The 25,909-nt window shown below is 36.7% G+C and overlaps 1 protein-coding gene across 2 annotated transcripts in view; it reads left to right on the top strand.

Annotated features, from left to right (window-relative positions):
- The window catches only part of CSMD3 (CUB and Sushi multiple domains 3), a 1,160,890-nt gene that overhangs the window by 494,055 nt on the left and 640,926 nt on the right, over positions 1-25,909 (top strand). For both annotated transcript variants that reach the window (XM_081816413.1, XM_081816412.1), the window contains one exon: positions 24,716-24,840. In XM_081816413.1, coding sequence (XP_081672539.1) covers positions 24,716-24,840 — 125 coding nt within the window. The remainder of the gene's footprint in view (positions 1-24,715; positions 24,841-25,909) is intronic.

Raw genomic sequence — 25,909 nt, 5'->3', positions numbered from 1 at the left:
TATAGTTTTCTGAGTACAGATTCTTTGCCTCTTTGAAACAAACTGAGGGTTGCTGGAGTGGTTGGGGGTGGGAGGGATGGGGTGGCTGGGTGATAGACACTGGGGAGGGTATGTGCTATGGTGAGTGCTGTGAAGTGTACAAGACTGTTGAATCACAGATCTGTACCTCTGAAGCAAATAATACATTATATGTTAAAAGAAGAAGAAGAAGAAGAAGAAGAAGAAGAAGAAGAAGAAGAAGAAGAAGAAGAAGAAGAAGAAGAAAGCAGGAGGGGAAGAATGAAGGGGGGGAATCAGAGGGGGAGATGAACCATAAGAGACTATGGACTCTGAAAAACAAACTGAGGGTTCTAGAGGCGAGGGGGGTGGGAGGATGGGTTAGCCTGGTGATGGGTATTAAAGAGGACACGTTCTGCATGAAGCACTGGGTGTTATATGCAAACAATGAATCATGGAACACTACATCAAAAACTAATGATGTAATGTATGGTGATTAACATAACATAAAAAATTAATATTCAGAAATTAGTTTCATATCTGTACACTAATAAAGAAGTATCAGAAAGAGAAATTAAGAAAAGAATTCCATTTGCAATTTCACCAAAAAGAATACATTACCTAGGAATAAATTTACCAAGGACGTAAATGACTTGTACTCTGAAAACTGTAAAACATTAATGAAAGAAACTGAAGGCAACAAACAAATGGGAAGATGTTCCATGTTCCTGGATTGGAAAAATTAATGTTAAAATGTCCATACTGCCTAAAGAAATCTACACATTCAGTGCAATCCCTACCAAAATACCAACAGCATTTTTCAAAGAACTAGAACAAATAATACTAAAATTTATATGGAATCACAAAAGGCCCCAAATAACCAAAGCAATCTTGAGAAAGAAAAGCAAAGCTGGAAGTGTCACAACTCCAGATTTCAAGATATACTACAAAGCTGTAGTAATCAAAACAACATGGTACTAGCACAAAATAGACACATAGATTGATGGAACAAAATAGAGAGCCCAGAAATGAACTTATGCTTATATGGTCAATTAATTTATGACAAAGGATGCAAGAATATACAATGAGGAAAAGACTGTCTCTTCAGTAAATGGTTCTGAGAAAACTGGACAACTACATGCAAAAGAATGAATCTGGACTATTTTCTAACACCGCCAAAAAAATAAATTCAAAATGGATTAAAGACATAAATGTGAGACCTGAAACCATAAAAATCCTAGAAGGGAACACAGTTGATAATTTCTCTGATATCAGTCATAGAAATGTTTTTCTACATATGTCTTCTTAAGGCAAGTAAAACAAAAGCAAAAATAAACTATAGGGATGACATCAAAATAAAAAGCTTCTGCATTGCAAAGGAAACAAAAAGGCAACTTATTGAATGAAAGAAGATATTTGCAGAGCATATATCTGATAAGAGATTAATATCCAAGATATATAGAGAATTTATACAACTCAGCACCAAAAAACAAATAATCTGATTAAAAATGGGCAGACAACCTGAATAGACATTTTTTTCAAAGAAGACATGCAAATGGTCAACAGACACATGAGAAGATGCTCAACATCAGTAGTCATCAGAGAAATTCAAATCAAAATCACAATGAGCTCTCACCTTACACCTGTTAGAATGACAAAAATCAAAAAGACAAGAAGTAACAAGTGTTGACAAGTATGTGGAGAAAAAGGAACCCTTGTGCACTGTTGGTGGAAATATAAATTGGTGCAGCCACTGTGGGAAACAATATCGAGGTTCCCAAAAAATTAAAAATCGAAATGTTATATGATCTGATAATTTCACTACTGGGTATTTATCCAAAGAATATGAAAGCATTAATTCAAAAAGACATATGCACCCCTATGTTTATTGCAACATTGTTTATAATAGCCAAGATACGGAAGCAACCCAGGTGTCCATCAGTAGAGGGATAGATAAAGATGTGTATATGTGTACGCACAAATGCATATGCTTGCGCGCACACACACACACACACACACACACACACACACACTAGAATGTTAAGCAGCCATGAAAAAGAATTAATCTGTGCCATTTGCAACAACCTGGATGGACCTAGGGGGTATTATAAATAAATAAATCGGACTGAGAAAGACAAAAACATATGATCTCATATGTGGAATCTAAAGAAAAAAACAAAACCAATATATAAACAAACAAAAAGAATCAGCTTACAAATACAGAGAACAAACTGGTGGTTGGCAGAGGGGAGAAGGGGGAAATGGGCAAAATGGGTGAAAGGGAGTGGGAAATACAAGTTTCCAGTTACAGAATGAAAGTCATGGTAATAAAATGTACAGCATAGGAAATATAGTCAATGGTATTATAATAGCATTGTATGATAACAGTAGCTACACTTGTGGTAAGCAAAATATAACATACAGAGTTGTTGAATCACACTAGTTGTACGTCTGAAATTAATGCAACATTATGTGTCAACTATACTCAAATAAAAATAAATAAGTAAATGATTTTAAAACAAGATTCTGATGATGTTTTTTACAAAAGTAGGAAAAACATTCCTAAAATTTATATGGAGTCACGAAAGACCTCAAATAAGCCAAAGAAATTCCGAGAAAGAAGAACAAAACAGGAGATAGCACGCTTCCTGATTTCAAGCTATATTTTATAGATACGGTCATCAAAATAGTATGGTACTGGCATAAAAACAGACAAATAAACCAATGAAACAGAATTAAACCAAGCATTTGACAAGGGAATGAAGAATACTCAGTGGAGAAAAGGCAGCCTCTTCAATAAATGGTGCTAGGATAATAGATAGTCACATGTCAAAGAATGAAATTGGACCTATATCTTACACAACTCACAAAAATTAACCCAAATTTGATTAAGGATTTGAATGTTAGACCTGAAGCCACAAAATTCCCAGAAGAAATCATAGGAATAAAGCTCCTTGATGTAGGTCTTGGTGATGAATTTTTTAATCTGAGACCAAAAACAAGAGAACAAAAGCAAAAAACAAGTTGACGACATCAAACTAAATACAGCAAAAGAAACCAACAACAAAGTGAAAAGATGAGCCATAAAATGGGAAAAAAAAATTATTTGCAAACCATGTATCTTGTAAGTGGCAAATATCCAAAATGTATAAAGAACTCATACAACTAAATGGCAAAAATAATGACAATAATCATCCAGTTTAAAAAAAAAAATAGGCAAAGGACCTGAATAGACATTTCTCCAAAGAAGATATACAGATGGTCAACAGGTAAATGAAAAGGTCACTAACATACTCAATATCACTGAACATTGGGGAAATGCAGTTTAAAACCACAATGAAATATAACCTTACACCTGTTGGAATGGTCATCATTAAAAAGATAAGAGATAACAAATGCTAACATAGATGTGGAAAAAAGTGAACCCTTGTGCACTGTTGGTTAAAAAGGAGTTTTCAGTTGTATAGGGAAAAATGGAATTAAAAAAATTACGCACTGTGGTAAGTACAACCAGATAAATATATCTAATATACAGAGAAATAGATGATTACCTCTTTGGGAGATATAGAGAGGAAAAGCTGCCCCAAGGGAGGTGACATCTTCATTTTGTTCTGATAATGGGTAGAAGTATTCCACATAGACAAGAAGCATAGGAGACAATTTGAGGATGGGTGCAGACCATGCAGCACATTCAGGGAGAGTTTGTGTTGCTGAGTGTCCAGTACAAAGTGGGGTGGAAGAGAAAGCCCAAAAAGGAGTTTGCCAAGTAGACCAGAGAATGGAATACATTCCCAATTGATGGAATACATTCCCATAATTAAAACCTTTCCTCCACACATGTTATGTTTAAGCAAAACAAAAAGAAAAAGGCAAAGTGATGTATCATAAGGTAACTTCTAAACTCCTTTATATAAGCTATTGCAAGTAAGGGAATACCCAAAGGACATTTTACAAATAAAGCTTTATTTTTCCCAAATAACATATATAACATGCATTCTGCTTCTTAGTAATACTATTGGAGAACAAGCCTCTTTCTGTCTTTTTAAATCTTTTCCCTTCATCATTCTTAGCATATTAGTTTTGAGCCGCTTGCTGATTGTCTCGTGATGGCAAGATGCCCTTGCTCCAGATACCAGTACCTCTTTTAAAAAAGGAAGAAGTACTAACGTCAAAGAATTTTCTCTTTTTGAGATCTTGTATTCTTGTTCAGGAAGAAAAGTCTTAGCCAACTTCCATTTCATTGTTCCGAAATGATTGCCATGCACACCTTTGAAACAATCAATCGCCTTGTGAATGAGATTCATATAACCATTTTAAACTAAAACGTGTGTCTTGCCTGGGGCTGGCATTAAGATATCCTGAATATCCTGAATAAGTCAGGGTTCTGCTTAAGGGGTATGAGATAATTGTTGAAAGGCAACAGGTAGAGTCTGCCAGATACAGACAGCATAAAAATGCAATGTATGATTTAGTCTCAGTTTTGTTCTCCAATATCCTATATTACCAATCTTTTATCCCTCATCCATCCTACTCCCATTTTCAACTTCAACTCACACCCACATGCATATATACACATACTGACTAGACTAGCCATAGTCAACTACTGTGGTTCCCAGAATCTGTCATGTCTGTAATCACTGCAAATTTTGTAGGCTGCATTCCTTACATAGAATGTCTGTCTTCTCATTCTTTGTTTGGCTACATCTGCTCAACCTCTAGTATTAAGCTCAGGTTTCAACCCCAACCAGCCTTTTTTAGGGACCCACCTTTCTTTTTTCTTAAATAATCTCCACACTTAAAATGTGGTACTGTGAATTATTTTTTCTATTTGTCTCTTGTCCATAAATTTTTTGAGAGGAGAGTGTAATATCTCCTTTCAATATGGTATCCTCTGTATCCCCTTTGCATAGAAACTAACATATAGCAAAGATTCAATAATCATGGTCAGCAAGCATTCTATTTTGTTGGGCCTGCATTGTATTTAAGAAAAAAATAATTCTTTTAGGGGCACCTGGGTGGCTCATTTGGTTAAGTGGCTAACTCTTTTTTTGTTTGTTTTTGAGATTTTATTTATTTGAGAGAGCGTGCACGCGTGAGAGAGAGAGAACACAGGCTGGGGGAGGCATAGAGGGAGAAGCAGACTTCCCGCAGGGCAGGGAAGCCTGTTGTGGGGCTCCATCCAAGGATCCTGAGATCATGACCTGAGCCAAAGGCAGATGTTCAGCCGACTGAGCCATCCAGGCATCCCTAAGCTGCCAACTCTTGATTTCAGCTCCGGTCATGATCCAGGGTCCTGGGATGGAATCACATGTGGGCTCTGTGCTCACTGGGGAGACTGCTTGAGGATTCTCTCTCTTTCTCTTCCTCCGCCCCTCCCCCCTTGTGTGCGCTCTCTCTCTAAAATAAATAAATCTTTAAAAAAATAATAGAGGTATTCTCTTAGAATATACATGGCTTTAATCAAGCAGATACCTTTTCATGATCAAATTTTTGGCTTTGATTTTTAGACATTTGAGTTTGTAACTCCTATGTAAACACTCAATGAATACATATTGAATAAATAGATTAATGAATACATATTTGCAAGTGCGGTAAGTTCTGTCTTGGATGACTAAGTTGATGGTAGTAGTGTGCACTAAGATTGGAAATAAAGGAAGAAGAACAAGTTTCAAAGAGAGGATCAGTTGAATTTGGGATACTTTGAATTTGTAGTCTTTCTGTGGGACATTCAGGTGGCTACCAGAAGAGCTCAAAAACAGAGACACAGATTTATGAGAAGGAGGTTGAAGTCAGGTGTCACAGAATAAGCAATTGCCCTGGAGGTATCTCCTCCCCCCACCCACACACAAGATTCCCATCCTACTCACCCAAGGGCTTCTAATTGCAAGCACCCATGACTCCTGTGACTTCATTGTGAGCCTACTGGGTGGGCTGGCCACCTATGAGGGTAAGAGGGAGTGACTGTTAACAGGTATGGAGTTTCATAATAAAAATAAAGTTTCAGTAATATTCTGAAATTAGATAGTAGTGATGTTGTATAACTCTGTGAATATACTAAAACCCAATAAATTGTACACTTTAAAAAGGTGAAAAAAGTGTTTGCAAGGAAGGGTGAATAAATAGGTGTCTGAAAGAATGGTTTGTCATGTGTGTGTGTGGGGGGGGGGTTAGTCAGGTAGGTTGCCAGGGTGGAAATGGGGCACAAATTGTGGAAGACAAGGTGAAAGAGGTAAGAAGCAACCGGACCATGAGTGACCCACATTTTCTATCCCAAAGATCCCACATGTTAGCGAGAAAGCAGTATGTAACATCTATATGATACCTAATAAAACCTAGCATTTCTAAAACATATTCAGACCAAGTGCTTGCTTTATTTCTAGACCTACTTAATCCATATTCCCAGCTGACCACTAATTTGTTCACTCTCTTTTTTAAAAAGTTTTTATTTAAATTCCAGTTAGTTAACAAACAGTGTAATCTAAGTCTCAGGTATAAGTTGTTCATTCTCAGTCTTCTTGACTTATTGGAATCACCTAAAAATTTCAGTATAAAAATTTAATTTACTGAGCTTTACCTTCAGACACAGGAGGTATGGTCAATATGTCTGAATATATAAAAAGACCCAACCCCCTGGGATTTACAATGTCAGTGGCTCCAGACACACTTTGAAAAACACTGCTATACAAAAATAAATAGATTTATAATATGGGGTTTTGTGTTTTAGCACAAGAAGTTCCCATTTCTTTGGGTTCACAGGCCTTTAGTGTCTTAATCATTTTCTTCAGGCCCAAAGAAATATTTAACACTTCCATTTTGTCTTACAAATTTATGTTCTAACAACCTTGCATTGTTGTAGATTGCTCAACTTCTCAAACCTTGGATCAGATTAGATATCATCCCTCTCATTTCCTGTTTCAGAGTGAAATGGTGCGGTAACTGCTTTTTATTACAGCAACCACTGAAAATCCAGCTTCACAAAGCTATGATGTCATTGAGAGAAATATAGTGATCTAATGTTGAAACTAAACTCTCTCAAGCTAGTGGCTTGACTGATGCATGATAAATGTCTGTGTTTCCTTCAAAAATTTTGAAGTACACTGCGGCTACCCCTATGTTCACTGCACCAACCTGACATGCTCAATACCTGTTTGGGAACTGCAATTTTATCTAGTAAAAAAGGGCAGAAAAAATATACAATAAAATGCACCCTGGCATTTTATTTTGTATTTTAGTAAGCCCTGTTGCATGAACCAGCTCCCTCTCATTCCATTGTCAGAGTCCAGACGGACAATAGGGTATTTCTAACTATACTACAGAATGCCCCAAATCAGCAAATGTCTCCTGGCTCTGCATCTAAACTAGCATGCCTTACCCTAGTGTTTCTTTTCTTTTCTTTTTTTTTTCAAAGATTTTATTTATTTACTTGACAGAGAGAGAGAGAGAGAGAGCACAAGCAGGGGAATGGCAGGCAGAGGGAGAAGCAGGCTCCTCGCTGAGGGGGGAGCCCAATGTGGGACTCGATCCCAGGACCCTGGGTTCATGACCTGAGCTGAAGGCAGCCACTTAACTGAGCCACACAGGTGCCCCTTGCTTAAATTATTTTTAAGAAACATTTACAACTCTTGTAACTTTTTTGGCAATCCATCATGATTTCAAAACTTTATTTTTTTCATTTATTTGACAGAGCACAAGCAGGGGGATCGGCAGGCAGAGGGAGAGGGAGGAGTTGGCTCCCTGCCCTGCAATGCTGGGCTCCATCCCAGGACCCTGGGATCAGGACCTGAGTCAAAGGCAGCCGCTTAACCGACTGAGCCACCCAGGAACCCTATCCTAGTGTTTCTTTCACTCAGCAAATACTTCCTGGTACTTAAGTAGCAGACACTGGGCTAGACTGCAGATGTAGGGGATAAAAGGGAGAGTAAGACATAATTTTTCCCCTTGAGAGTTTACAGGATTCAACTTGTATCCCAGTGATTCATAAAATGTCTCTACTATTCTGCCCAGCCCTTTAGCATAACTCTGTATACCTGTCCACTGTCTGTGGCTGTGATTTTTAGATTTTCCTTAGCTTCAAACTTCCCACTCCAAGGGCAAAACTGTTTTTAACCCCTCACTAGTTCATACTCTCAGAACTCACATAGTGTGACATACTGGGAACCAATCTGACCACAAGAGAATTTGGAGTTCTTTAAAATATCTAAAATAATATGATTTTTTAAAATATTTTATTTATTCATTTGAGAGAGAGACAGAACACCAGCAGTGGAAGAGGCAGAGGGAAAGGGAGAAGCAGGCTCCCTGCCGAGCTGGGAGCCCAATGTGGGGCTCGATCCCACGACCAGGCGATCATGACCTGAGCCAAAGGCAGACTCTTAACCATCTGAGCCACTCAGGCACCCCTGAAATAATATGACTTTATCACTCTACATTTAACTTCTCAAATACAATTGATCACTTTAAGGTAGCAGCTCACTCACTCATTTCTGCTTGCACAAAAATCATTATATAGAGCTCTTCTCTGATTTGCAATTCAGAGAATCAGAGTGTGGTACACTCTGTGTTTCTCTAGTTTTGTGCCCTGTGGTCATAGAGAGCTAGTGAAAAGATGATAAAAACAGGACCACGTCTTCCTTAAGACTCATGGGAAGATTTATTGTATTAAGTAGCAGAGTAGCAATGAAAACTTTGAACCAATCATTGTATGTCATACTCTGGGGGAATGCTTGGGACTTATTTTTCTTTTAAAGTTAAAAGAATTCCATAGCCAAAATTTGAATTATAGATATTATTTATTGCCATACACCATTTGGTAATATTTTATACAATGATTTGTTTTTTATTATGATATTTATTATTACCCTTTTACTGAATTTTCTAGCTGGGAAACAAGAAAACCTCAGAGGGATCTGTTATTTTCTGTGTCACCCTGTACTCTCCAGTTCCTATTTTTGACTTCAGAAAGGTGACAGTGAGACTTGCCCAACATTTATGAAAGCAGAATTTCTTAATTTTGGTTTTAGTTTTTGTTTTTTACTGGAAAGGTATTTTCCCTGTAAATGGACACATTAATTGCAAAGTTATTTTAATCAGGATGATATAATTTTGATAATATGTTAGAGGAACTGCATTATAGCACAGTCACTATATTAAATGAGAACGATTTAAAAGTTGAGAACACCTCACTTCTAAGTTAAACATTCTTCATTCATGAAAGAAGCACAACTACATGAAAACGCAATGAAGTCTTTGAGGTGCATTTGTTGTGGCATTTACTTTAATAAAAAGCAGATTGATTCATGAAATGTTACAGATAGAATGCACCTAGAGATAATCTAATCCAATCTGCTCGAAATTTTCCAGAGTGGGCCATAATGTTACTAAAACTGAATGTGTAAAATTAAGTTTATTTTATATTATAGGCTTAACATGGCAGTAGCAACTTAATGTGCCAAATTTGCATTACTGACATTTGCAATAATTTATTATTGTCAGCATCTCCATGTAAGATTTAAGATACAAATATTAAATGTGGGTAGTCAGTGTTCAATCTAAGTGGCCTTTCCATCCTATAAAGCATTAAGTGGTTCACAAACAATGAGAGACTTGTATTGTGTGTTAGTCTTTGCACTTTAAATATCACCCACAAAGTTCCCTGTGGATTACTCTTGCATCTGTTTGTTTCTCGGGCTAAAGAATAAATGAAATTGATAACTGCTACAAGAGTAGATTAAATGGGATTTTATACAGAGGAGTGCTTCGTAAACTAGAATGCCCAATATATTCAAATATTAATTGTTAATATTCTTTTAAAAAGTATTCTAAGATTTAAAAAAACAAAAAACTTGATCAACTTGGATAGTTTATAACACTGTGTATTCCAGCTTCAACTCCTCTATGCTTCTGGAATGTGTTCTTACTCTGAGGTAGATCTGATTTTATTTAAACCTCTACTTCAGTTGGTTTATTCCTCTATGACAGCTATTCTTAAACAGAAGGTCATAGTCCTTTGGGGGGCTTTTTGCAATGAACTGGTTACCAATATTAAAAAATACATATATATGTCAAAGTTTGATAACAATGTAAGCTCTGAAATAGGGTTAGCTCAACAAATAGCGTTAGCCTCATTGCATTACTTAGTTCATAGCCAATATGAGTACAGGGATGTGGGGAAGAGGAGTAGAAAAGCAATAGGTACAGTTAGAGCTGAAGTGCCAAAAATGTGATGTTAAATTTGCCTTACTTTATGACACTGCCTATGCAAGGCACATTTTATGGATATGCTTTCATGTGAGCTACAAAACAGCATGTGGTGGAAATGATTAGGAAACTTACCAACCTAACACCATAGCATTAAAGCTTTTTAGACCTTACTTTTGACACTAATTTTATTTTGCATTTTGGTTTTCAGGGATTATATTATCAGATTCTAATTTCTAATTGCATCAACCACTTTCTTTTCTATGGGTATAGCAACAAAACTGGTGCCATACCTATTATAGTTTTTCAATTAATACTATTTGAAAAGTTTATTATTCTCAATTTTCACACTTGGTCTCATAAAACATTTTTATCACAGTACAACAGTTTTTGTTCATATTTTTAAATAAATTTTATTTTGTCACTGAAGTGTGTGTATATTGTGATTTTTCTGAATAACCTAACCCTTTTTTACTCCTAACCTTCAGAAACACTATTTGCTAATTTATTCCTTATCTTTTTCCATCAAAGAATATCATTATCCTACTATGTGCCTTTCTCTTACTTTATAACACAGTTACAGATCTGTATGATACTTCACTTGTAAAAACACTGTGCCAATCCAGGATTAAACATTTATTAAAAATTCATGCTCAATCAAGAAACAATATTTGATCTAGTGAATGTTAAATACAAGATGTAAAAAAAAGAGAAAGAAAAAAAAGAAACAAAAAAGCAAACTGGCAAGGATTTATCTCCTATACGTCGGGAAAAAATAGAAAAGAAATAAATATCAAGATAAAAATAAGATTTTTAGTTGTTATTTTTTTCATAATTGTACTGAATTTTAAAACTTTGAAATCTTTTTAGGTACAAAATTTCCTTTCGAGGAGAAAATTTTTAAGAGTTCTGATAAGGTGATCACATTTAATTTTGGAAGTTAAAGAAAAGGGTTCCATGATAATAATCATTATCCTTTTCTCTGAAGGTGTAGAATTCTAACTCATTTTAATGGCTTTTCTTTTAGCTTAGGTAGCTATTTAACTAATGAAGGGCTGTTTTTGTTTTTTTGGTTTTTGTTTTGAAGAGCTGTTATGTTCTTATATGAAAATCCGCAGTAATGTGCTCATCTAGTGGTCTTGTGTATCTTTCTGAACAAACTATTTCTTTGGGATTGTTCCTTTTCCCAGGATATTGTCCTTTTTTGAATATTTCTATTCTATTGTGTTTCATAGAAGTATATGCATATACGAAATAAAACCATAGAAGGATTTACTTCTAGTGATAGAATTTAGGCTGAAGTGAAATGAAGTGTTGGAAGGTGGGGCGGGTAGCAGCATCACCTTCTGGTTTGCTTTAAATGTACACAGAAGTCCTAGTTTGAGGAGGTTGAGAATGTAGTATTTGGTTTCCATATTGATTGAGGTAGTGAGTGACTTTTAACATTGCACCATTGCACAAGCCAAGGTACCCAGGGACAGTATCCAAACTTATAACCCATAGAGCAAAGAAGGTAGTAGAGCAGGAGACTAAAATATAAAAGTGTCTGAATGCTGAATTGAATTTTTCTGACATTTGGCATAGAATTGATTCTGCTGATACTATCTCTGGAAAGGAATGGCATTCATGTTGTAAGGACAATGAAATAAATGAGCAATACATATAAAAAGACCATGGCGTTCTTTTCTCATTTGAAGGAAAGCTTTTATTAAAGTTAAAAATCTTTTAAGATATCTGAAAAAAAATTATCAATATATTTTAGAATCAGAAACAATATATTTTGAAAATAAGGTAATTTACCATCACCTTAGATAAATTGCATGAATATGTATATAATTTCTACAACTTTATAAGTGAGTTAATGCTATCACTTTTGCTTCAAGCTTAAGACAGATTGAATATTCAAGAGAGAAAGAATAACCAGTGGTACAAAGGAGAGACATTACTGAATCCAAAACCAGGTGGAGAAATAGCCCTTACAAAAGGAGATGCAGTCGCTCTGTTTTTGCAGTAAGGAAGGACAAGAGAATGAATATGAATAAGAAAAGAATAGGAATTTTGGAATTAGATTAAAAATATGTTTACAGTGTAGAGCTTAAAATAATTTTCACTTTTTTCCTAATCTTTATTCTTGGAATATTCTATGATAATCATAAATCACTTGTGTAATTTTAAAAGAGAAAAAATCATATTGTAATATTTTCTACTCCAAATCTCACTTTGGTAAGAATAACCTCAGGTTTTCTAATGTACAATTAATCATTTTTGAAATTATTAATTTAAATACATTTAGAGAATCATTTGATTTTCAAAGATATTAAACATTGAGATAATTTTGATGATAGTTATTTTCTGCATGTTTAGTATTTTAACTTTTTTTCTTCAGAAATGATTTGCAGATGCTTTAATTTTTATGTCAGCCTTCATGCCTGGATAGTTTCTACTTGTACAGTGATAATTTTGTAAAATATACATCTGCTTTAGTGAGGAATTTCTCCATCTGTCAGGAAATTGTCTTGACCTTTACATTAACCAAAAAAACAATAACTAAAAAAAAAATAAATACATATTCACTCTTAATACAATGCTCTCAAGATTCCTTTGTCCCCTTATTTCTTATATTCTCTTTTCTGACCCAGTAACCATCATTGGTCCTTCCACAACTCTGTATTTATTCATCTTTTATTTATTTGTATAAATAAAATTATATTAGCTCTCTTGGGTTAGAATAGGGAAAAATTACATATTTTGAAAAATTCACATCTTTTTTTCACTGACCGCTTTGATATTATAGTGTGTTTCTGCAATAGTAAGTATAATTTAAAAAAGATAATAGTGCAGACACCTGGTAACTCAGTTGGCTGAGTGTCTGCCTTCAGCTCAGGTCATGATCCCAGGATCCTGGGACTGAGTCCCACAGGTTCCCTGTTCAGTGAGGAGTGTGCTTCTCCCTCTCCCTCTCCCTCTGCCCCTCCCCCCACTCATGCTCTGTCTCTCTTAAATAAATAAAGTTATTAAAAAGTAAATAAAAAGATGATAGTGCTTCAACACGGGCCAATATAATCACAGTGAAGATCAACACTTGTTTTTCAAGCTATGTCATTGCATACCATATGCTTGACGATTCCATACTTTGAAATTAAAAATGTGTTCAATTGTTTATTTTGGAATGTTCTATCAGATTGAGTATCCTACCAACATAGAAATACATATTTTTTTATTATGTTAATCACCATACATTACATCATTAGTTTTTGATGTAGTGCTCCATGATTCATTGTTTGCAAATAACACCCAGTGCTCCATGCAGAACGTGCCTCTTAAATACCCATCACCAGGCTAACCCATCCCCCCACTCCCCTCCCCTCTAGAACCCTCAGTTTGTTTCTCAGAGTCCATAGTATCTCATGGTTCATCTCCCCCTCCGATTTCCCCCCCTTCATTCTTCCCTTCTTGCTATCTTCTTCTTCTTCTTTTTTTTTTTTTTAAACATAGAATGTATTATTTGTTTCAGAGGTACAGATCTGTGATTCAACAGTCTTGCACACTTCACAGCACTCACCATAGCACATACCATCCCCAATGTCTATCACCCAGCCACCCCATCCTTCCCACCCCCCACTATTTTTAATGAAACTTAGCTGTAAATTTTTTTAAGATTGACTCAAATATTAAAACAGTTCATAAAATGAAAACACAGTGCATTTATTCAAGATATCCATTTTCTAGATATTATTGAGCCTGGATTCTTCTGAAAAGACCTCCTATTCCATTGATTTCTTCCCTCTCTGTGTTGTTTTATATTTTTTAGTTTTATCTTCTAGAGTCTGTTCAAGTGTAGCTGTGATCCAAATGGAGGTATTTGCAGATGCCCAGGCTCTTTCCATTGCTGGTGGGGAAGAAATTAACAGCTTTCACAGTTACTTCCATAATTGAAGGGAATAATTGAGTGCTCAATATGTGTTAGTTATTGTGTGCCTTATAAATGATACTTCATTACATGATCCCAACAGATGAGGAAGCTGAGGCTTTCAGACATTTTTACCGTCTCAAAGCCATAAAACTGGGAAAGAGTTAGGATTTGAAATTTCTTTGAGACTCTTTATCTTAAACTATTGGCCACAGCTCTACACTACTTTCCCCATTGTATTAACTGGTATTGTTAATCTTTGAGTGCATAAGGGAGTGGGTAGAAACTTTAGGGACCATCACTGGTCGTGTTTGGTATAGTAGCAGGACACTTACCTGTTTATTATTACAAAGTGCCTGTCTCCACGCTGTGTATTAGTTTGCTATAATCAAAAGAAACAAACTCAAACACTTTCTACCCTGGTCTCCTTCATTTGTTTTGTTCTAATCACATTACTTTCCTCACTGTTTCTGGAACACACACAGCAAATGGGTCACATAGTAGCAGGTGAGTGCATGTGGGTTATAAGCGATTTAAATAACCTTCAGAGAGTATCTTACCCAAGAATAATTTGTCCAATTATAGGGATAAGATATCTCTGGAATAAGGCATTTTAGATCATCTATTTGCATTATTAAAGATATATATTTATCTTTATTATACATATATAGTAAAGATATTTATTCAGCCTCTCAAAATATATACATATATATATATACTTAATAAATTGCTACATAATAAGATATGTTTGACAGGTTGGAAAAACAAAATAGGTAAGTGCCTGGAGTTTTTTTAGCAGAATGAGAAATGCAATGAGTAGACAAATACACAGTGCATCAGATAGTGTATAGGAAATAACATGGAAGGAGCTTATGGATTAGGAGGAGTTGTTTTATAGATAATAGCCAAAGAGGACCTTATGGATGGAAGCGTTTTCCAGACTAACATAAGAATAAACGTAAAGACCCTGAGGCCAGCACATGTTTAATATTTTCAAGCCAGAGCAAGGAAGCCAGTGTAACCAAATAATAGAGATTGAGGAAGAAAGTGGTGGGAAATGAGTTCTAAAAATTAGCACAGGCAGATCACATAGGCCATTGTCAGGGCACTGCCTTTATCTCAGTGAAATAGGGAAGCATTAGAAGATTTGACACAGAACAAAGGCATAATTTGAGCAATCTTCTAAAACGATTGCTACAGATGCTATTTAAGGGCAGATTACAGCAAAGCAGCAACACAGCAAAAGGACCATAGGCAACAACATAGATGAGAAATTATGGTGGCTTGGATCAAGGTGTAACACCGTAGGGGTGAGAAATATTAGGTTCTTGGTTTTGAAAGTGTTCATAACAGGATTTGCTCAATGAGGTGGATGTAAAAACTAAAAGAGAAAGATGGGGCAAGAATGACTCCCAAGGTTTTTGGTCTTCAACCAGAAGGATAGAGTTTTTATTGACTAAGATGAGGAAGTAAAAAAGGGCAAATAATTTGCTATTAGTTAAACTTGTAAGGCTGCTCAGGCTATAGAGCAGTCTAAATAAATCTTGGGGTCATTAAGAAGTTCAAGAAGACCCTAATCTTTTATTTCTTGGTTGTATGGGTGTTTAATTCATGATAATTCACTGAGCTGTGTATTTTGTTTTGTACACTTTTCTGAGTGTGTTTTATATTTAAAGATAGCCACTTTTAAAAATGTGAGTATAGGCTGATGCACAGTGTTACATTAGTTCAGTGTATAACATAGTGGTACAACTTCTCTAGTGTAGCTACTATCTGTCACCATACAATACTAATACAAATATCTTACTATCTTCCTTATGCTGTGCCTTTTATTCTTGTGACTTATTCATCGCATAGCTGGAAGCCTATATCTTTCACTCCCTTCACCCATTTTTTTCCTTTTTTTAAATTTAAATTCAATTAGCTAACATATAGGACATCATTAGTTTCAGATGTAGAGTTCAATAATTTATCAGTTGCATATAACACCCAGTGCTCATCACATCGCATGCCCTCCTTGATGCCCATCACCCAGTTACCCCATCCCCCCACCCATCTTCCCTCCAGCAACCCTAGTTTGTTTCCTATAGTTAAGAGTCTCTCATGGTTTTTCTCCCTCTCTGATGACTTCCCATTCAGTTTTCCCTCCCTTCCCCTATGATCCTCCGTGCTGTTTTTTTGTTCCTCATATGAATGAAAGCATATGTCAATTGTCTTTCTCTGATTGACTTATTTCGCTCAGCATAATATCCACTAGTTCCATCCATGTCGATATAAATGGTAGGTATTCATCCTTTCTGATGGCTGAGTAATATTCCATTGTATATATATACCACATCTTCTTTATCCATTCATCTGTTGAAGGACATCTCAGCTCCTTCCACAGTTTGGCTATTGTGGACATTGCTGCTATAAACACTGGGGTGCAGATGCCCCTTCGTTTCACTACATCTGTATCTTTGGGGTAAATACCAAGTAGTGTAATTGCCGGGTCACAGGGTAGCTCTATTTTGAACTTCTTGAGGAATCTCTATACTGTTTTCCAGAGTGGTTGCACCAGCTTGCATTCCCACCAACAGTGTAAGAGAGTTCCCCTTTCTTCGCATCCTTGCTAACATTTGTCATTTCCTGACTTGTCAGTTTTAGCCATTCTGACTGGTGTGAGGCAGTATCTCATGTCTTCTGCCCATGTCTTGACTGGATTATTTGTTCTTTGGGTGTTGAGTTGGATAAGTTCTTTATACATCTTGAATACTAGCCCTTTATCTGATAGTCGTTTGCATATATCTTCTCCCATTCCATAGGTTGCCTTTTAGTTTTGTTGACTGTTTCCTTTGCTGTGAAGAAGTTTTACCTTTTTTTTTAAATTTTATTTTATTATGTTAATCACCATACATCACATCATTAGCTTTTTATCTTGATGAAGTCCCAATAGTTCATTTTTGCTTTTATTTCCCTTGCATTTGGAGACATGTCTAGAAAGAAGTTGCTGCAGCCAAGGTCTAAGAGGTTGCTCCATGTGTTTTCCCCTAGGATTTTGATGGATTCTTGTCTCACATTTAGGTCTTTCATCCATTTTGAGTTTTTCTTTGAGTCTGGTGTAAGAAAATGATCCAGTTTCATTTTTCTACACGTGGCTGTCCAATTTTCCCAACACCATTTATTGAAGAGGCTGTCATTTTTTCCCATTGGATATTCTTTCCTGCTTTGTTGAAGATTAGTTGACCATAGGGTTGAGGGTCCATTTCTGGGCTCTCTATTCTGTTCCATTGATGTATGTGTCTGTTTTTGTGCCAGTACCATACTGTCTTGATGATTACAGCTTTGTAATATAACTTGAAATCCAGCATTCTGGTGCCACCAGCTGTAGTTTTCTTTTTCAAGATTGCTTTGGCTTTTCAAGATCTTTTCTGGTTCCATACGAATTTTAGGATTATTTGTTCCAGCTCTGTGAAAAATGTCAATGGTATTTTTTTTTTTTGAAGATTTTATTTATTTGAGAGAGAGAGAGTGAGAGAGAGAGAGTGCACGGGAGGGGTTAGGGTCAGAGGAAGAAGCAGACTCCCCAGTGAGCAGGGAGCCCAATGCGGGACTCGATCCCGGGACTCCTGGATCATGACCTGAGCCGAAGGCAGTTGCCTAACCAACTGAGCCACCCAGGGGCCCTGTCAATGGTATTTTGATAGGTATTGCATTGAATGTGTAAATTGCTCTGTGTAGCATAGACATTTCAACAATATTTACTTTTCCAATCCATGAGCATGGAATATTTTTCCATTTCTTTGTGTCTTCCTCAATTTCTTTCATAAGTGTTCTGTACTTTTTAGAGTACAGATCATCCTTTATCTCTGTGGTTCGGTTAATTCCTAGGTATCTTATGATTTTTGGTGCAATTGTAAATGGGATCGATTCCTTAATTTCTCTTTCTTCTGTCTCATTGTTAGTATATAGAAATGCCACTGATTTCCATTGATTGATTGATGCCATCAATTCCATTGATTTTATATCAATATCCTGTATGAGTTCTAGCAATTTTGGTAGGAGTCTTTTGAGTTTTCCACACGAAGTATCATGTCACCTGTGAAGAGTGAGAGTTTGACTTCTTCTTTGCCAATTTGAATGACTTTTATTTCTTTTTGTTGTCTGATTGCTGATGCTAGGACTTCTAGTACTATGTTGAACAACAGTGGTGAGAATGGTCATCCCTGTCATGTTCCTGACCTTAGGGGAAAAGAGCTCAGTTTTTCCCCATTGAGAATGATATTTGCTGTGTTTTTTTCATATATGGCTTTTATGATATTGAGGTATGTTCCCTCTATTCCTACAATGTGGAGAATTTTAATCAAGAAAGGATGCTGTGTTTTGTCAAATGCTTTTTCTACATCAATTGAGAGGATCATATGATTCTTTTCCTTTCTTTTATTAATGTGATGTATCACGTTGATTGATTTGCAAATGTTGAACCACCCTTGCAGCCCAGGAATAAATCCCACTTGGTCCTGGTAAATAATCCTTTTAATGTTTGATCCTATTGGCTAATATCTTGGTGAGAATTTTGGCATCCATGTTCATCAGGAATACTGGTCTGTAATTCTCCTTTTTGATGGGGTCTTTGGTTTTGGGATCAAGGTAATTCTGGCCTCATAGAATGAGTTTGGAAGTTTTCCTGCCATTTCTATTTTTTGAAACAGATTCAGAAGACTAGGTATTAGTTCTTCTTTAAATGTCTGGTAGAATTCCCCTGGGAAGACATCTGACCCTGGACTCTTTGTTGGGAGATTTTTGATTACTGCTTCAATTTCCTTCCTGGTTATGGGTCTGTTCAAGTTTTCTATTTCTTCCTGTTTCAGTTTTGGTAGTTTGTAAGTTTCTAGGAATGCATCCATTTCTTCCAGATTGCCTAATTTATTGGCATATAGTTGCTCATAATATGTTCTTAAAAGTGATTGTATTTCCTTGGTGTTGGTCGTGATCTCTCCTCTTTCATTCATGATTTTATTAATTTGGGTCCTTTCTCTTTTCTTTTTGATAAGTCTGGCTAGGGGTTTATCAATCTTGTTAATTCTTTCAAAGAACCAGCTTCTAGTTTCATTGATCTGTTCTACTATTCTTTTGGTTTCTGTTTCATTAGTTTCTGCTCTAACCTTTATTATTTCTCTTCTCCTGCTTGGTTTAAACTTTATTTCCTGTTCTTTCTCCAGCTCCTTTAAGTGTAAAGTTAGCTTGTGTATTTGAGACTTTTCTAATTTTTTGAGAAAGGCTTGTACTGCAATGTACTTCCCTCTTAGGACCGCCTTTGCTGCATTCCAAAGGTTTTGAACAATTGTGTTTTCATTTTCATTTGTTTCCATGAGTTTGTTTTTTTTTTAATCTTCTTTAATTTCCTGGTTGACTCATTCACCCTTTAGTAGGATACGCTTTAACCTCGAAGTGTTTGAGTTACTTCCAAATTTCCTCTTGTGATTGAGTTCCAGTTTCAAAGCATTGTGGCTTGAAAATATGCAGGGAATGATCCCAATCTTCTGATATCAGTTGAGACCTGATTTGTGACCCAGTATGTGAACTATTCTGGAGAATGTTCTATGTGCACTTGTGAATAATGTGTATTCTGTTGCTTTAGGATAGAATGCTCTGTATCTATCTGTGAAGTCCATCTGGTCCAGTGTGTCATTCAAAGCCCTTGTTTCCTAATTGATCTGCTTAGATGATCTGTCCATTGCTGTGAGTAGGGTGTTGAAGTTCCCTACTATTATTGTATTATTATCAATGTGTTTCTTTAATTTTGTTATTAATTGGTTTATATAATTGGCTGCTCCCAATTTAGAATGAGAAACATTTATAATTGTTAAATCTTCTTGTTGGATAGACTCTTTAAGTATGATACAGTGTCCCTCTTCATCCCTTACTACAGCCTTTGGTTTAAAATATAATTTGTCTGGGGCGCCTGGGTGGCTCAGATGGTTAAGCGTCTGCCTTTGGCTCAGGTCATGATCCCAGGGTCCTGGGATCGAACCCCACATCTGGCTCCTGGCTCAGTGAGGAGCCTGCTTCTCCCTCTCCCTCTGCCTCTCTCCCTGCTCATGCTTTCTCTCTCTCTCTGTATCTCTGTGTCTCAAATGAATAAATAAAATCTTTAAAAAAAAATAAAATATAATTTGTCTGCTATAAAGATTGCCACCCCAGCTTTCTGTTGATGTCCATTAGCATGATAAATAGTTCTCCACCCTCTCACCTTTAATCTGGAGGTGTCTTTGGGTCTAAAATGAATCTCTTGTAGACAGCATATGGATGGGTCTTGCTTTTTTATCCAATCTGATACCCTGCATCTTTTGATTGGAGCATTTAGCCCATTTACATTCAGAGCAACTATTGAAATATATGAATTTAGTGCCTTTGCATTACCTGTAACATCCCTGTTTCTGCATAGTCTCTCTGTTTCTTTCTGGTCTATGTTACTTTTGGGCTCTCCCTTCACTTACAGGATCCCCTTTAATATTTCTTGCTTGGTTGGTTAAGTGATCACAAATTCTTTTAGTTTCTGTTTGTCCTGGGAGCTCTTTATCTCTCCTTCCATTCTGAATGACAGCCTTGCTGGATAAAGTATTCTTGGCTGCATGTTTTTCTCGTTTAGTACCATAAATATATCATACCAGTCCTTTCTGGCCTGGCAAGTCTCAGTGGATAGGTCTGCTGCCAGTCCAGTGTTCCTACCCTTGTACTTAATTAAGGACCTCTTGTCTCAAGCTGCTTTTAGGGTTTTCTCTTTATCTCCGAAATTTTCAAGCTTCATTATGTGTCAGGGTGTTGATCTATTTTTATTGATTTTGAGGGGGGTTCTCTGTACCTCCTGGACTTGAATGTCTGTTTCCATCCTCAGATTAGGGAAGTTCTCCTCTATGATTTGCTCAAATATACCTTATGTCTCTCTCTCTCTCTCTTTCTTCTTCCTCTGGGACCCCAGTAATTCTAATATTGTTTGCTTTATGGTGTTGCTGATTTCTCGAAGCCTCCCCTCATGGTCCATTAGTTGTTTTTCTCTCTTTTGCTCAGCTTCCTTCCTTTCCATCATTTTGTCTTCTATGTCACTGACTCTTTCCTCTGCTTCATTTACCCTAGCTACTAGAGCATCCATTTTAGCCTACATCTCAGTTAAAGCACTTTTAATTTTGGCCTGATTAGATTTTATTTCTGCACTAAGAGATTCTCTAGTGTCTTTTATGCTTTTCTCAAGCCCACTTAGTAACTTTATAATCATTATTCTGAATTCAATTTCTGGTATTTTACTTATATCCAGATCAATTAGATCTATGGCAGAGAGTATTACCTCTGTTTCTTTCTTTTGCTATGAATTTCTCCTAGTCATTTCGTCCAGAGAAGAATAGATGAACAATAGATGAACATTTTATATCTATAAAATATAATGTAAAAATGAAAATTAAAAAATAGACTTAAAAACATAGATTTGATAAAATGAGAAACTAGTTGAGAAGAAAAAAAAAAGGAAAAGGAAAAAGATTTTTAAGACTAAAGACTCATGAGAAAAAAACCTCGATTTCTATATACTCTTTTCCCCTAGCACAGGAGTTTTTCAGTTCTGAGTGATCCATAAACTTGGTATGTGATTGATGTTCCTGCTTGTCTTCTGTGGGAGGGACCTGTTGCACTGATTCTCAGGTGTCTTTGCTGGGGTGGAGTTACACTGCCCCTTGCCAGGGGGCCAGGCTCAATGTAAGCTGCTTAGGGTTGCTCTATGTGGCGTTTGTTCCGTGAGGGCTTTTTGTACCACTTTAGAAGATGAAAAAATAAAAATAAAAAAAAAAATTGCAGTGCCCAGATCTCCAGCCCCTGAGCTGAATGATCTAGGCCCCCACTCTTCAGTGCACCATCAGGGAAAAGCAGTCAAGCATCTTTGTGTGGCCAAACTCTGCAGACTCCTGCAATGCACACCTGCACCAATCGTCCCAGGGGAGTGTGTGGGGGGGGTGGTCTCACCGAAGTCTGTTGCTTTCTGGGTCCCTGCTCCAGGAGCAGTTGCCTAATCATGGGGGCACCTGTACCACTCCTCCCAGGAGAAGGAGGAGGGTCATGCAGGGGTTTTGCTGCTTGTTGGGACCCTGCTTGGAGAGTGGTCCCTGGATAGAGCTATTGTTTGTGGTTTATGGCAATACCACGCTGAGACCCCACTCCTGGCCTCACTGATTGCAGCTGGCTTCCCTGCTCCAGTGCCTGGGAACTCTGCCACACTCAGGCACCCATGTTCTTTCTATGACCCCAGGGATCCTGAGACCACACTGTCCCACCTAATGTTCTGCCCTTCTTTGCCACCTTTCAGGCAGGGATATCCCTCACAGGAACAGACTTCTAAAAGTTCTGATTTTGTGCTCCACTGCTATATCACTTTCTAATAGCCAGCTTCCAAAGGCTCCCTCCCCCTGAAGTTTATCTTCCCATAAATCCCCTCAAATTCACTTCTCTGCTCCTCCTACCTTGCAAAAAGTGGTTGATTTTCTACTTGTAGAATTGCAGAAATTCTTTTCTTAGATCTCAGGTTGAATTCACAGGTGTTTAGAATGATTTGATAGATATCCAGCTAAATTCAAGGGACCAGATGAAACGAGGGTCCCCTACTCTTCTGCCATCTTCTCTCCTCCTCTCCCCTTCACCTATTTTGCCCATCCTCCCACTCACCTGCTCTCTGGCATCCATCAGTTCTTTGTATTTTTAGTTCTCATTCTGCTGTTTGTTTATTCATTTTTTTGTATTCCACATATGAGTGAAATCATGGTATTTGTCTTTCTCTACCTGACTTATTTCACTTAGCGTAATACCCTCTAGGTCCATCCATGTTGTTGCAAATGGCACAGTCTCATCTTTTTATGGCTGTGTAATATTCCGTTGTATATATACCACATCTTCCTTATCTATTTGTTTACAGATGGGCACTCAGGTTCCTTCCATATCTTGGTTACTGTAAATTATGCTGCATATATCTTTTTGAGTGAGTGCTTTTGTTTTCTTTGGGTAAATACTCAGTGGAATCACTGGATCATATGGTAATTCTATTTTGAATTTCTTGAGGAACCTCTATACTATTTTCCACAGTGATTGTATCAGTTCACATTCCCACCTTTTTAAAAGGAAACAGTGAGGGAAAAAAAATAAAATGCCTCCATAGGAGAGTAGATTCTAATACCTACAGACTTTTTCCTACACTAAGCCTTTCTGTTCTTTGTCATGCCTATTTCAGGTTTTTTGGTCGTCTTTAGCCTAGGTAAGAGGTTGGCCAGCTTTTTCTATAAAGAGTTAGATAATAAGTATTGCATAGTTTGTAAACCAAAAATCTCCATTGCAACTACTCAACTCTGACATTGTAGCATGAAAACAGCAATAGATAATATATAAATGAAAGTATACCTGTGTTCTGATAAAACTTTATTTATACGCATTGAAATCTGAATTGAGTACAATTTTTACATTTCATAAAATATTATTTTTCAAATTTTTGAAAGTATAAACACCTTTTTAACATGTTGAGCTGTACAAAAACAGGCCGTGGACCTGATTTGTCCTGCAGGACATAGTTTACCGATCATTGGCCTACACTATCGGAATTATTTTCTTACCCACCCCTATTATCTAATAAATCTGCATGTTAAACTGCACTCTATACTGTTCCAGGTATACGTTCTTAAAATACAAATGTGACCATGTAATCTGTCTCCATGACAAGCTCAGCTTCCTAAACAGGAGCTGTTCAGACAAAGGCTGGGTGAGAGGGTGCAGGTGGTACCCTTAGGCAGAGGGGACAGCGAGAACAGTACAGACAGAAAGCAGCATGGCATGTACAGAAACTGTCAGCTGCTATACTGTTCACATGTGGCACTGGGTTAGGGATGAGGTGGAGAAGTTGGTCAGACTTATTGCTGGAATGCTTTTCATGCTATATAAAGGAAATTGGACTTTATTTATTTTTTCTGGTGAGTTGCACTTCAAGGATTTTAAGAAAGAAAATGCATGGTCAGGTTTCTGTTTTGTTTTGTTTTTGTTTTTGTTTCAGTAGACATCCATTACCCTTAGAAATTAGGGTTCTAAGAAATGATCATTTTAAGTAACTTCATTTTCAGTAGAAAAGGAAGCAGAATTACAGTAGGTTAAGTAATAAATGATGGGTGAATTTTATATGAAAGACAATCAACATAATTTTGCAGCCCTAAATATTGATTGATTGATTGATGTGCAAATATTCATCCAAATAAATGCACATAAAAATACTTGCTGGAAAAGTACTGCAATGAATATAAGTGCTGAGACTCAAGTCAGGAAGACTACTTTTTGCTTCATGTTTACCACCTACTTAGGATTGGAGATTTAGTCAATTACTTAACCTTGGCTTCTACAACTAATAACAAGATAATTAAATTTGATGACAGCTTTCTGTAGCACCTACCAACATCTGCATGTCATTGACTTACAATAGATTCATATATTTTAGAAAGATACTTTTTGCCACTATGGAACCTTTTAACCTATTGGATATTACCAGAAGTGGAGACTAATTGTTATGTTATATTTTTCTAATCCTGTTTTTTTTAATCCTCTGTTCAATTTTAGCCTTGGATCAACTGTGCAATTCTCTTGTGATGAAGATTATGTCCTGCAAGGTGCTAAGAGTATCACCTGTCAACGGATAGCTGAAGTCTTTGCTGCTTGGAGTGATCACAGGCCTGTATGTAAAGGTAAAGAAAAACCTTTAAAATCAAAATGCTCTCTTGACATTTTAATAGTGTGAACTTTGTTCCATTGAGCATAAATTTCAATTAAATATTTGAGCTGTAATGCAGTCTTTAAGGAAATACTTAACCTATGTCCTTAGCAATATTGTTAAAAATCTCTAATATGTGAACTGCTGTATTAGGTTCCCAAAGAGTTCCCAATGTAATAATTATATAAATATGTAATACAAGGCACTGGTGACTCTCTGGCTTCCCATATTACCAGTAATTACAGATAAGATTTATTCTCATCACCTTTCTACAAATTAAATATTTCCATATAAATTAAATAAAACCCCTGTTTTCTAAACTTTATTAAGCTATGTTTGAAAATGCCTCATCTTGGCTTACCGGCACTCTTAATTGCTTCTTTGTTGTTGTTGTTATTTCATTTATTTATTTGAGAGAGAGAGAGAGAGCATAAGCAGGGTGAAAGGCAGAGGGAGAAGCAGACTCCCTGCTGAGCAGGGAGCCCAATATGAGACTCCATCCCAGAACTCCAGGATCATGACGTGAGCCGAAGGCAGATGCTTAACCAACTGAGCCACCCTGGTGCCCCTGTTATTGTTATTTTTAATAATGGCATCTCTGCATATTTCAGTGTCTTAGTACTCAAATGTCATTATCCCTTCTTCACCCTCAGGGAACATTTTCAGTGAGTCAACACACTCTATAGATTACCCTCAGGTGTAATAAGGGTGTTATCAGGGGAATAGAGAAGGGGCAGATTTGAGAGCTACTATAAAGGGACAAAGAGAAAGTATCTGACACCTGGATATGGAAAAAGGAAGTGACAAGAAAGAATCAAAGATGATGCTCAAAGATGAATCCATGAGGGCGCCTGGGTGGCTCAGTTGGTTAAGCGACTGCCTTCGGCTCAGGTCATGATCCTGGAGTCCCTGGATCGAGTCCCGCATCGGGCTCCCTGCTTGGCAGGGAGTCTGCTTCTCCCTCTGACCCTCCCCCCTCTCATGTGCTCTCTCTCATTCTCTCTCTCTCAAATAAATAAATAAAATCTTTAAAAAAAAAAAAA

This window comes from Leptonychotes weddellii, chromosome 4 (genome assembly GCF_054177405.1).
Source record: "Leptonychotes weddellii isolate Sample4059 chromosome 4, ASM5417740v2, whole genome shotgun sequence".
In the NCBI taxonomy this organism is placed as follows: domain Eukaryota; kingdom Metazoa; phylum Chordata; class Mammalia; order Carnivora; family Phocidae; genus Leptonychotes; species Leptonychotes weddellii.
This window is presented reverse-complemented; position numbering and strand designations above follow the sequence as displayed.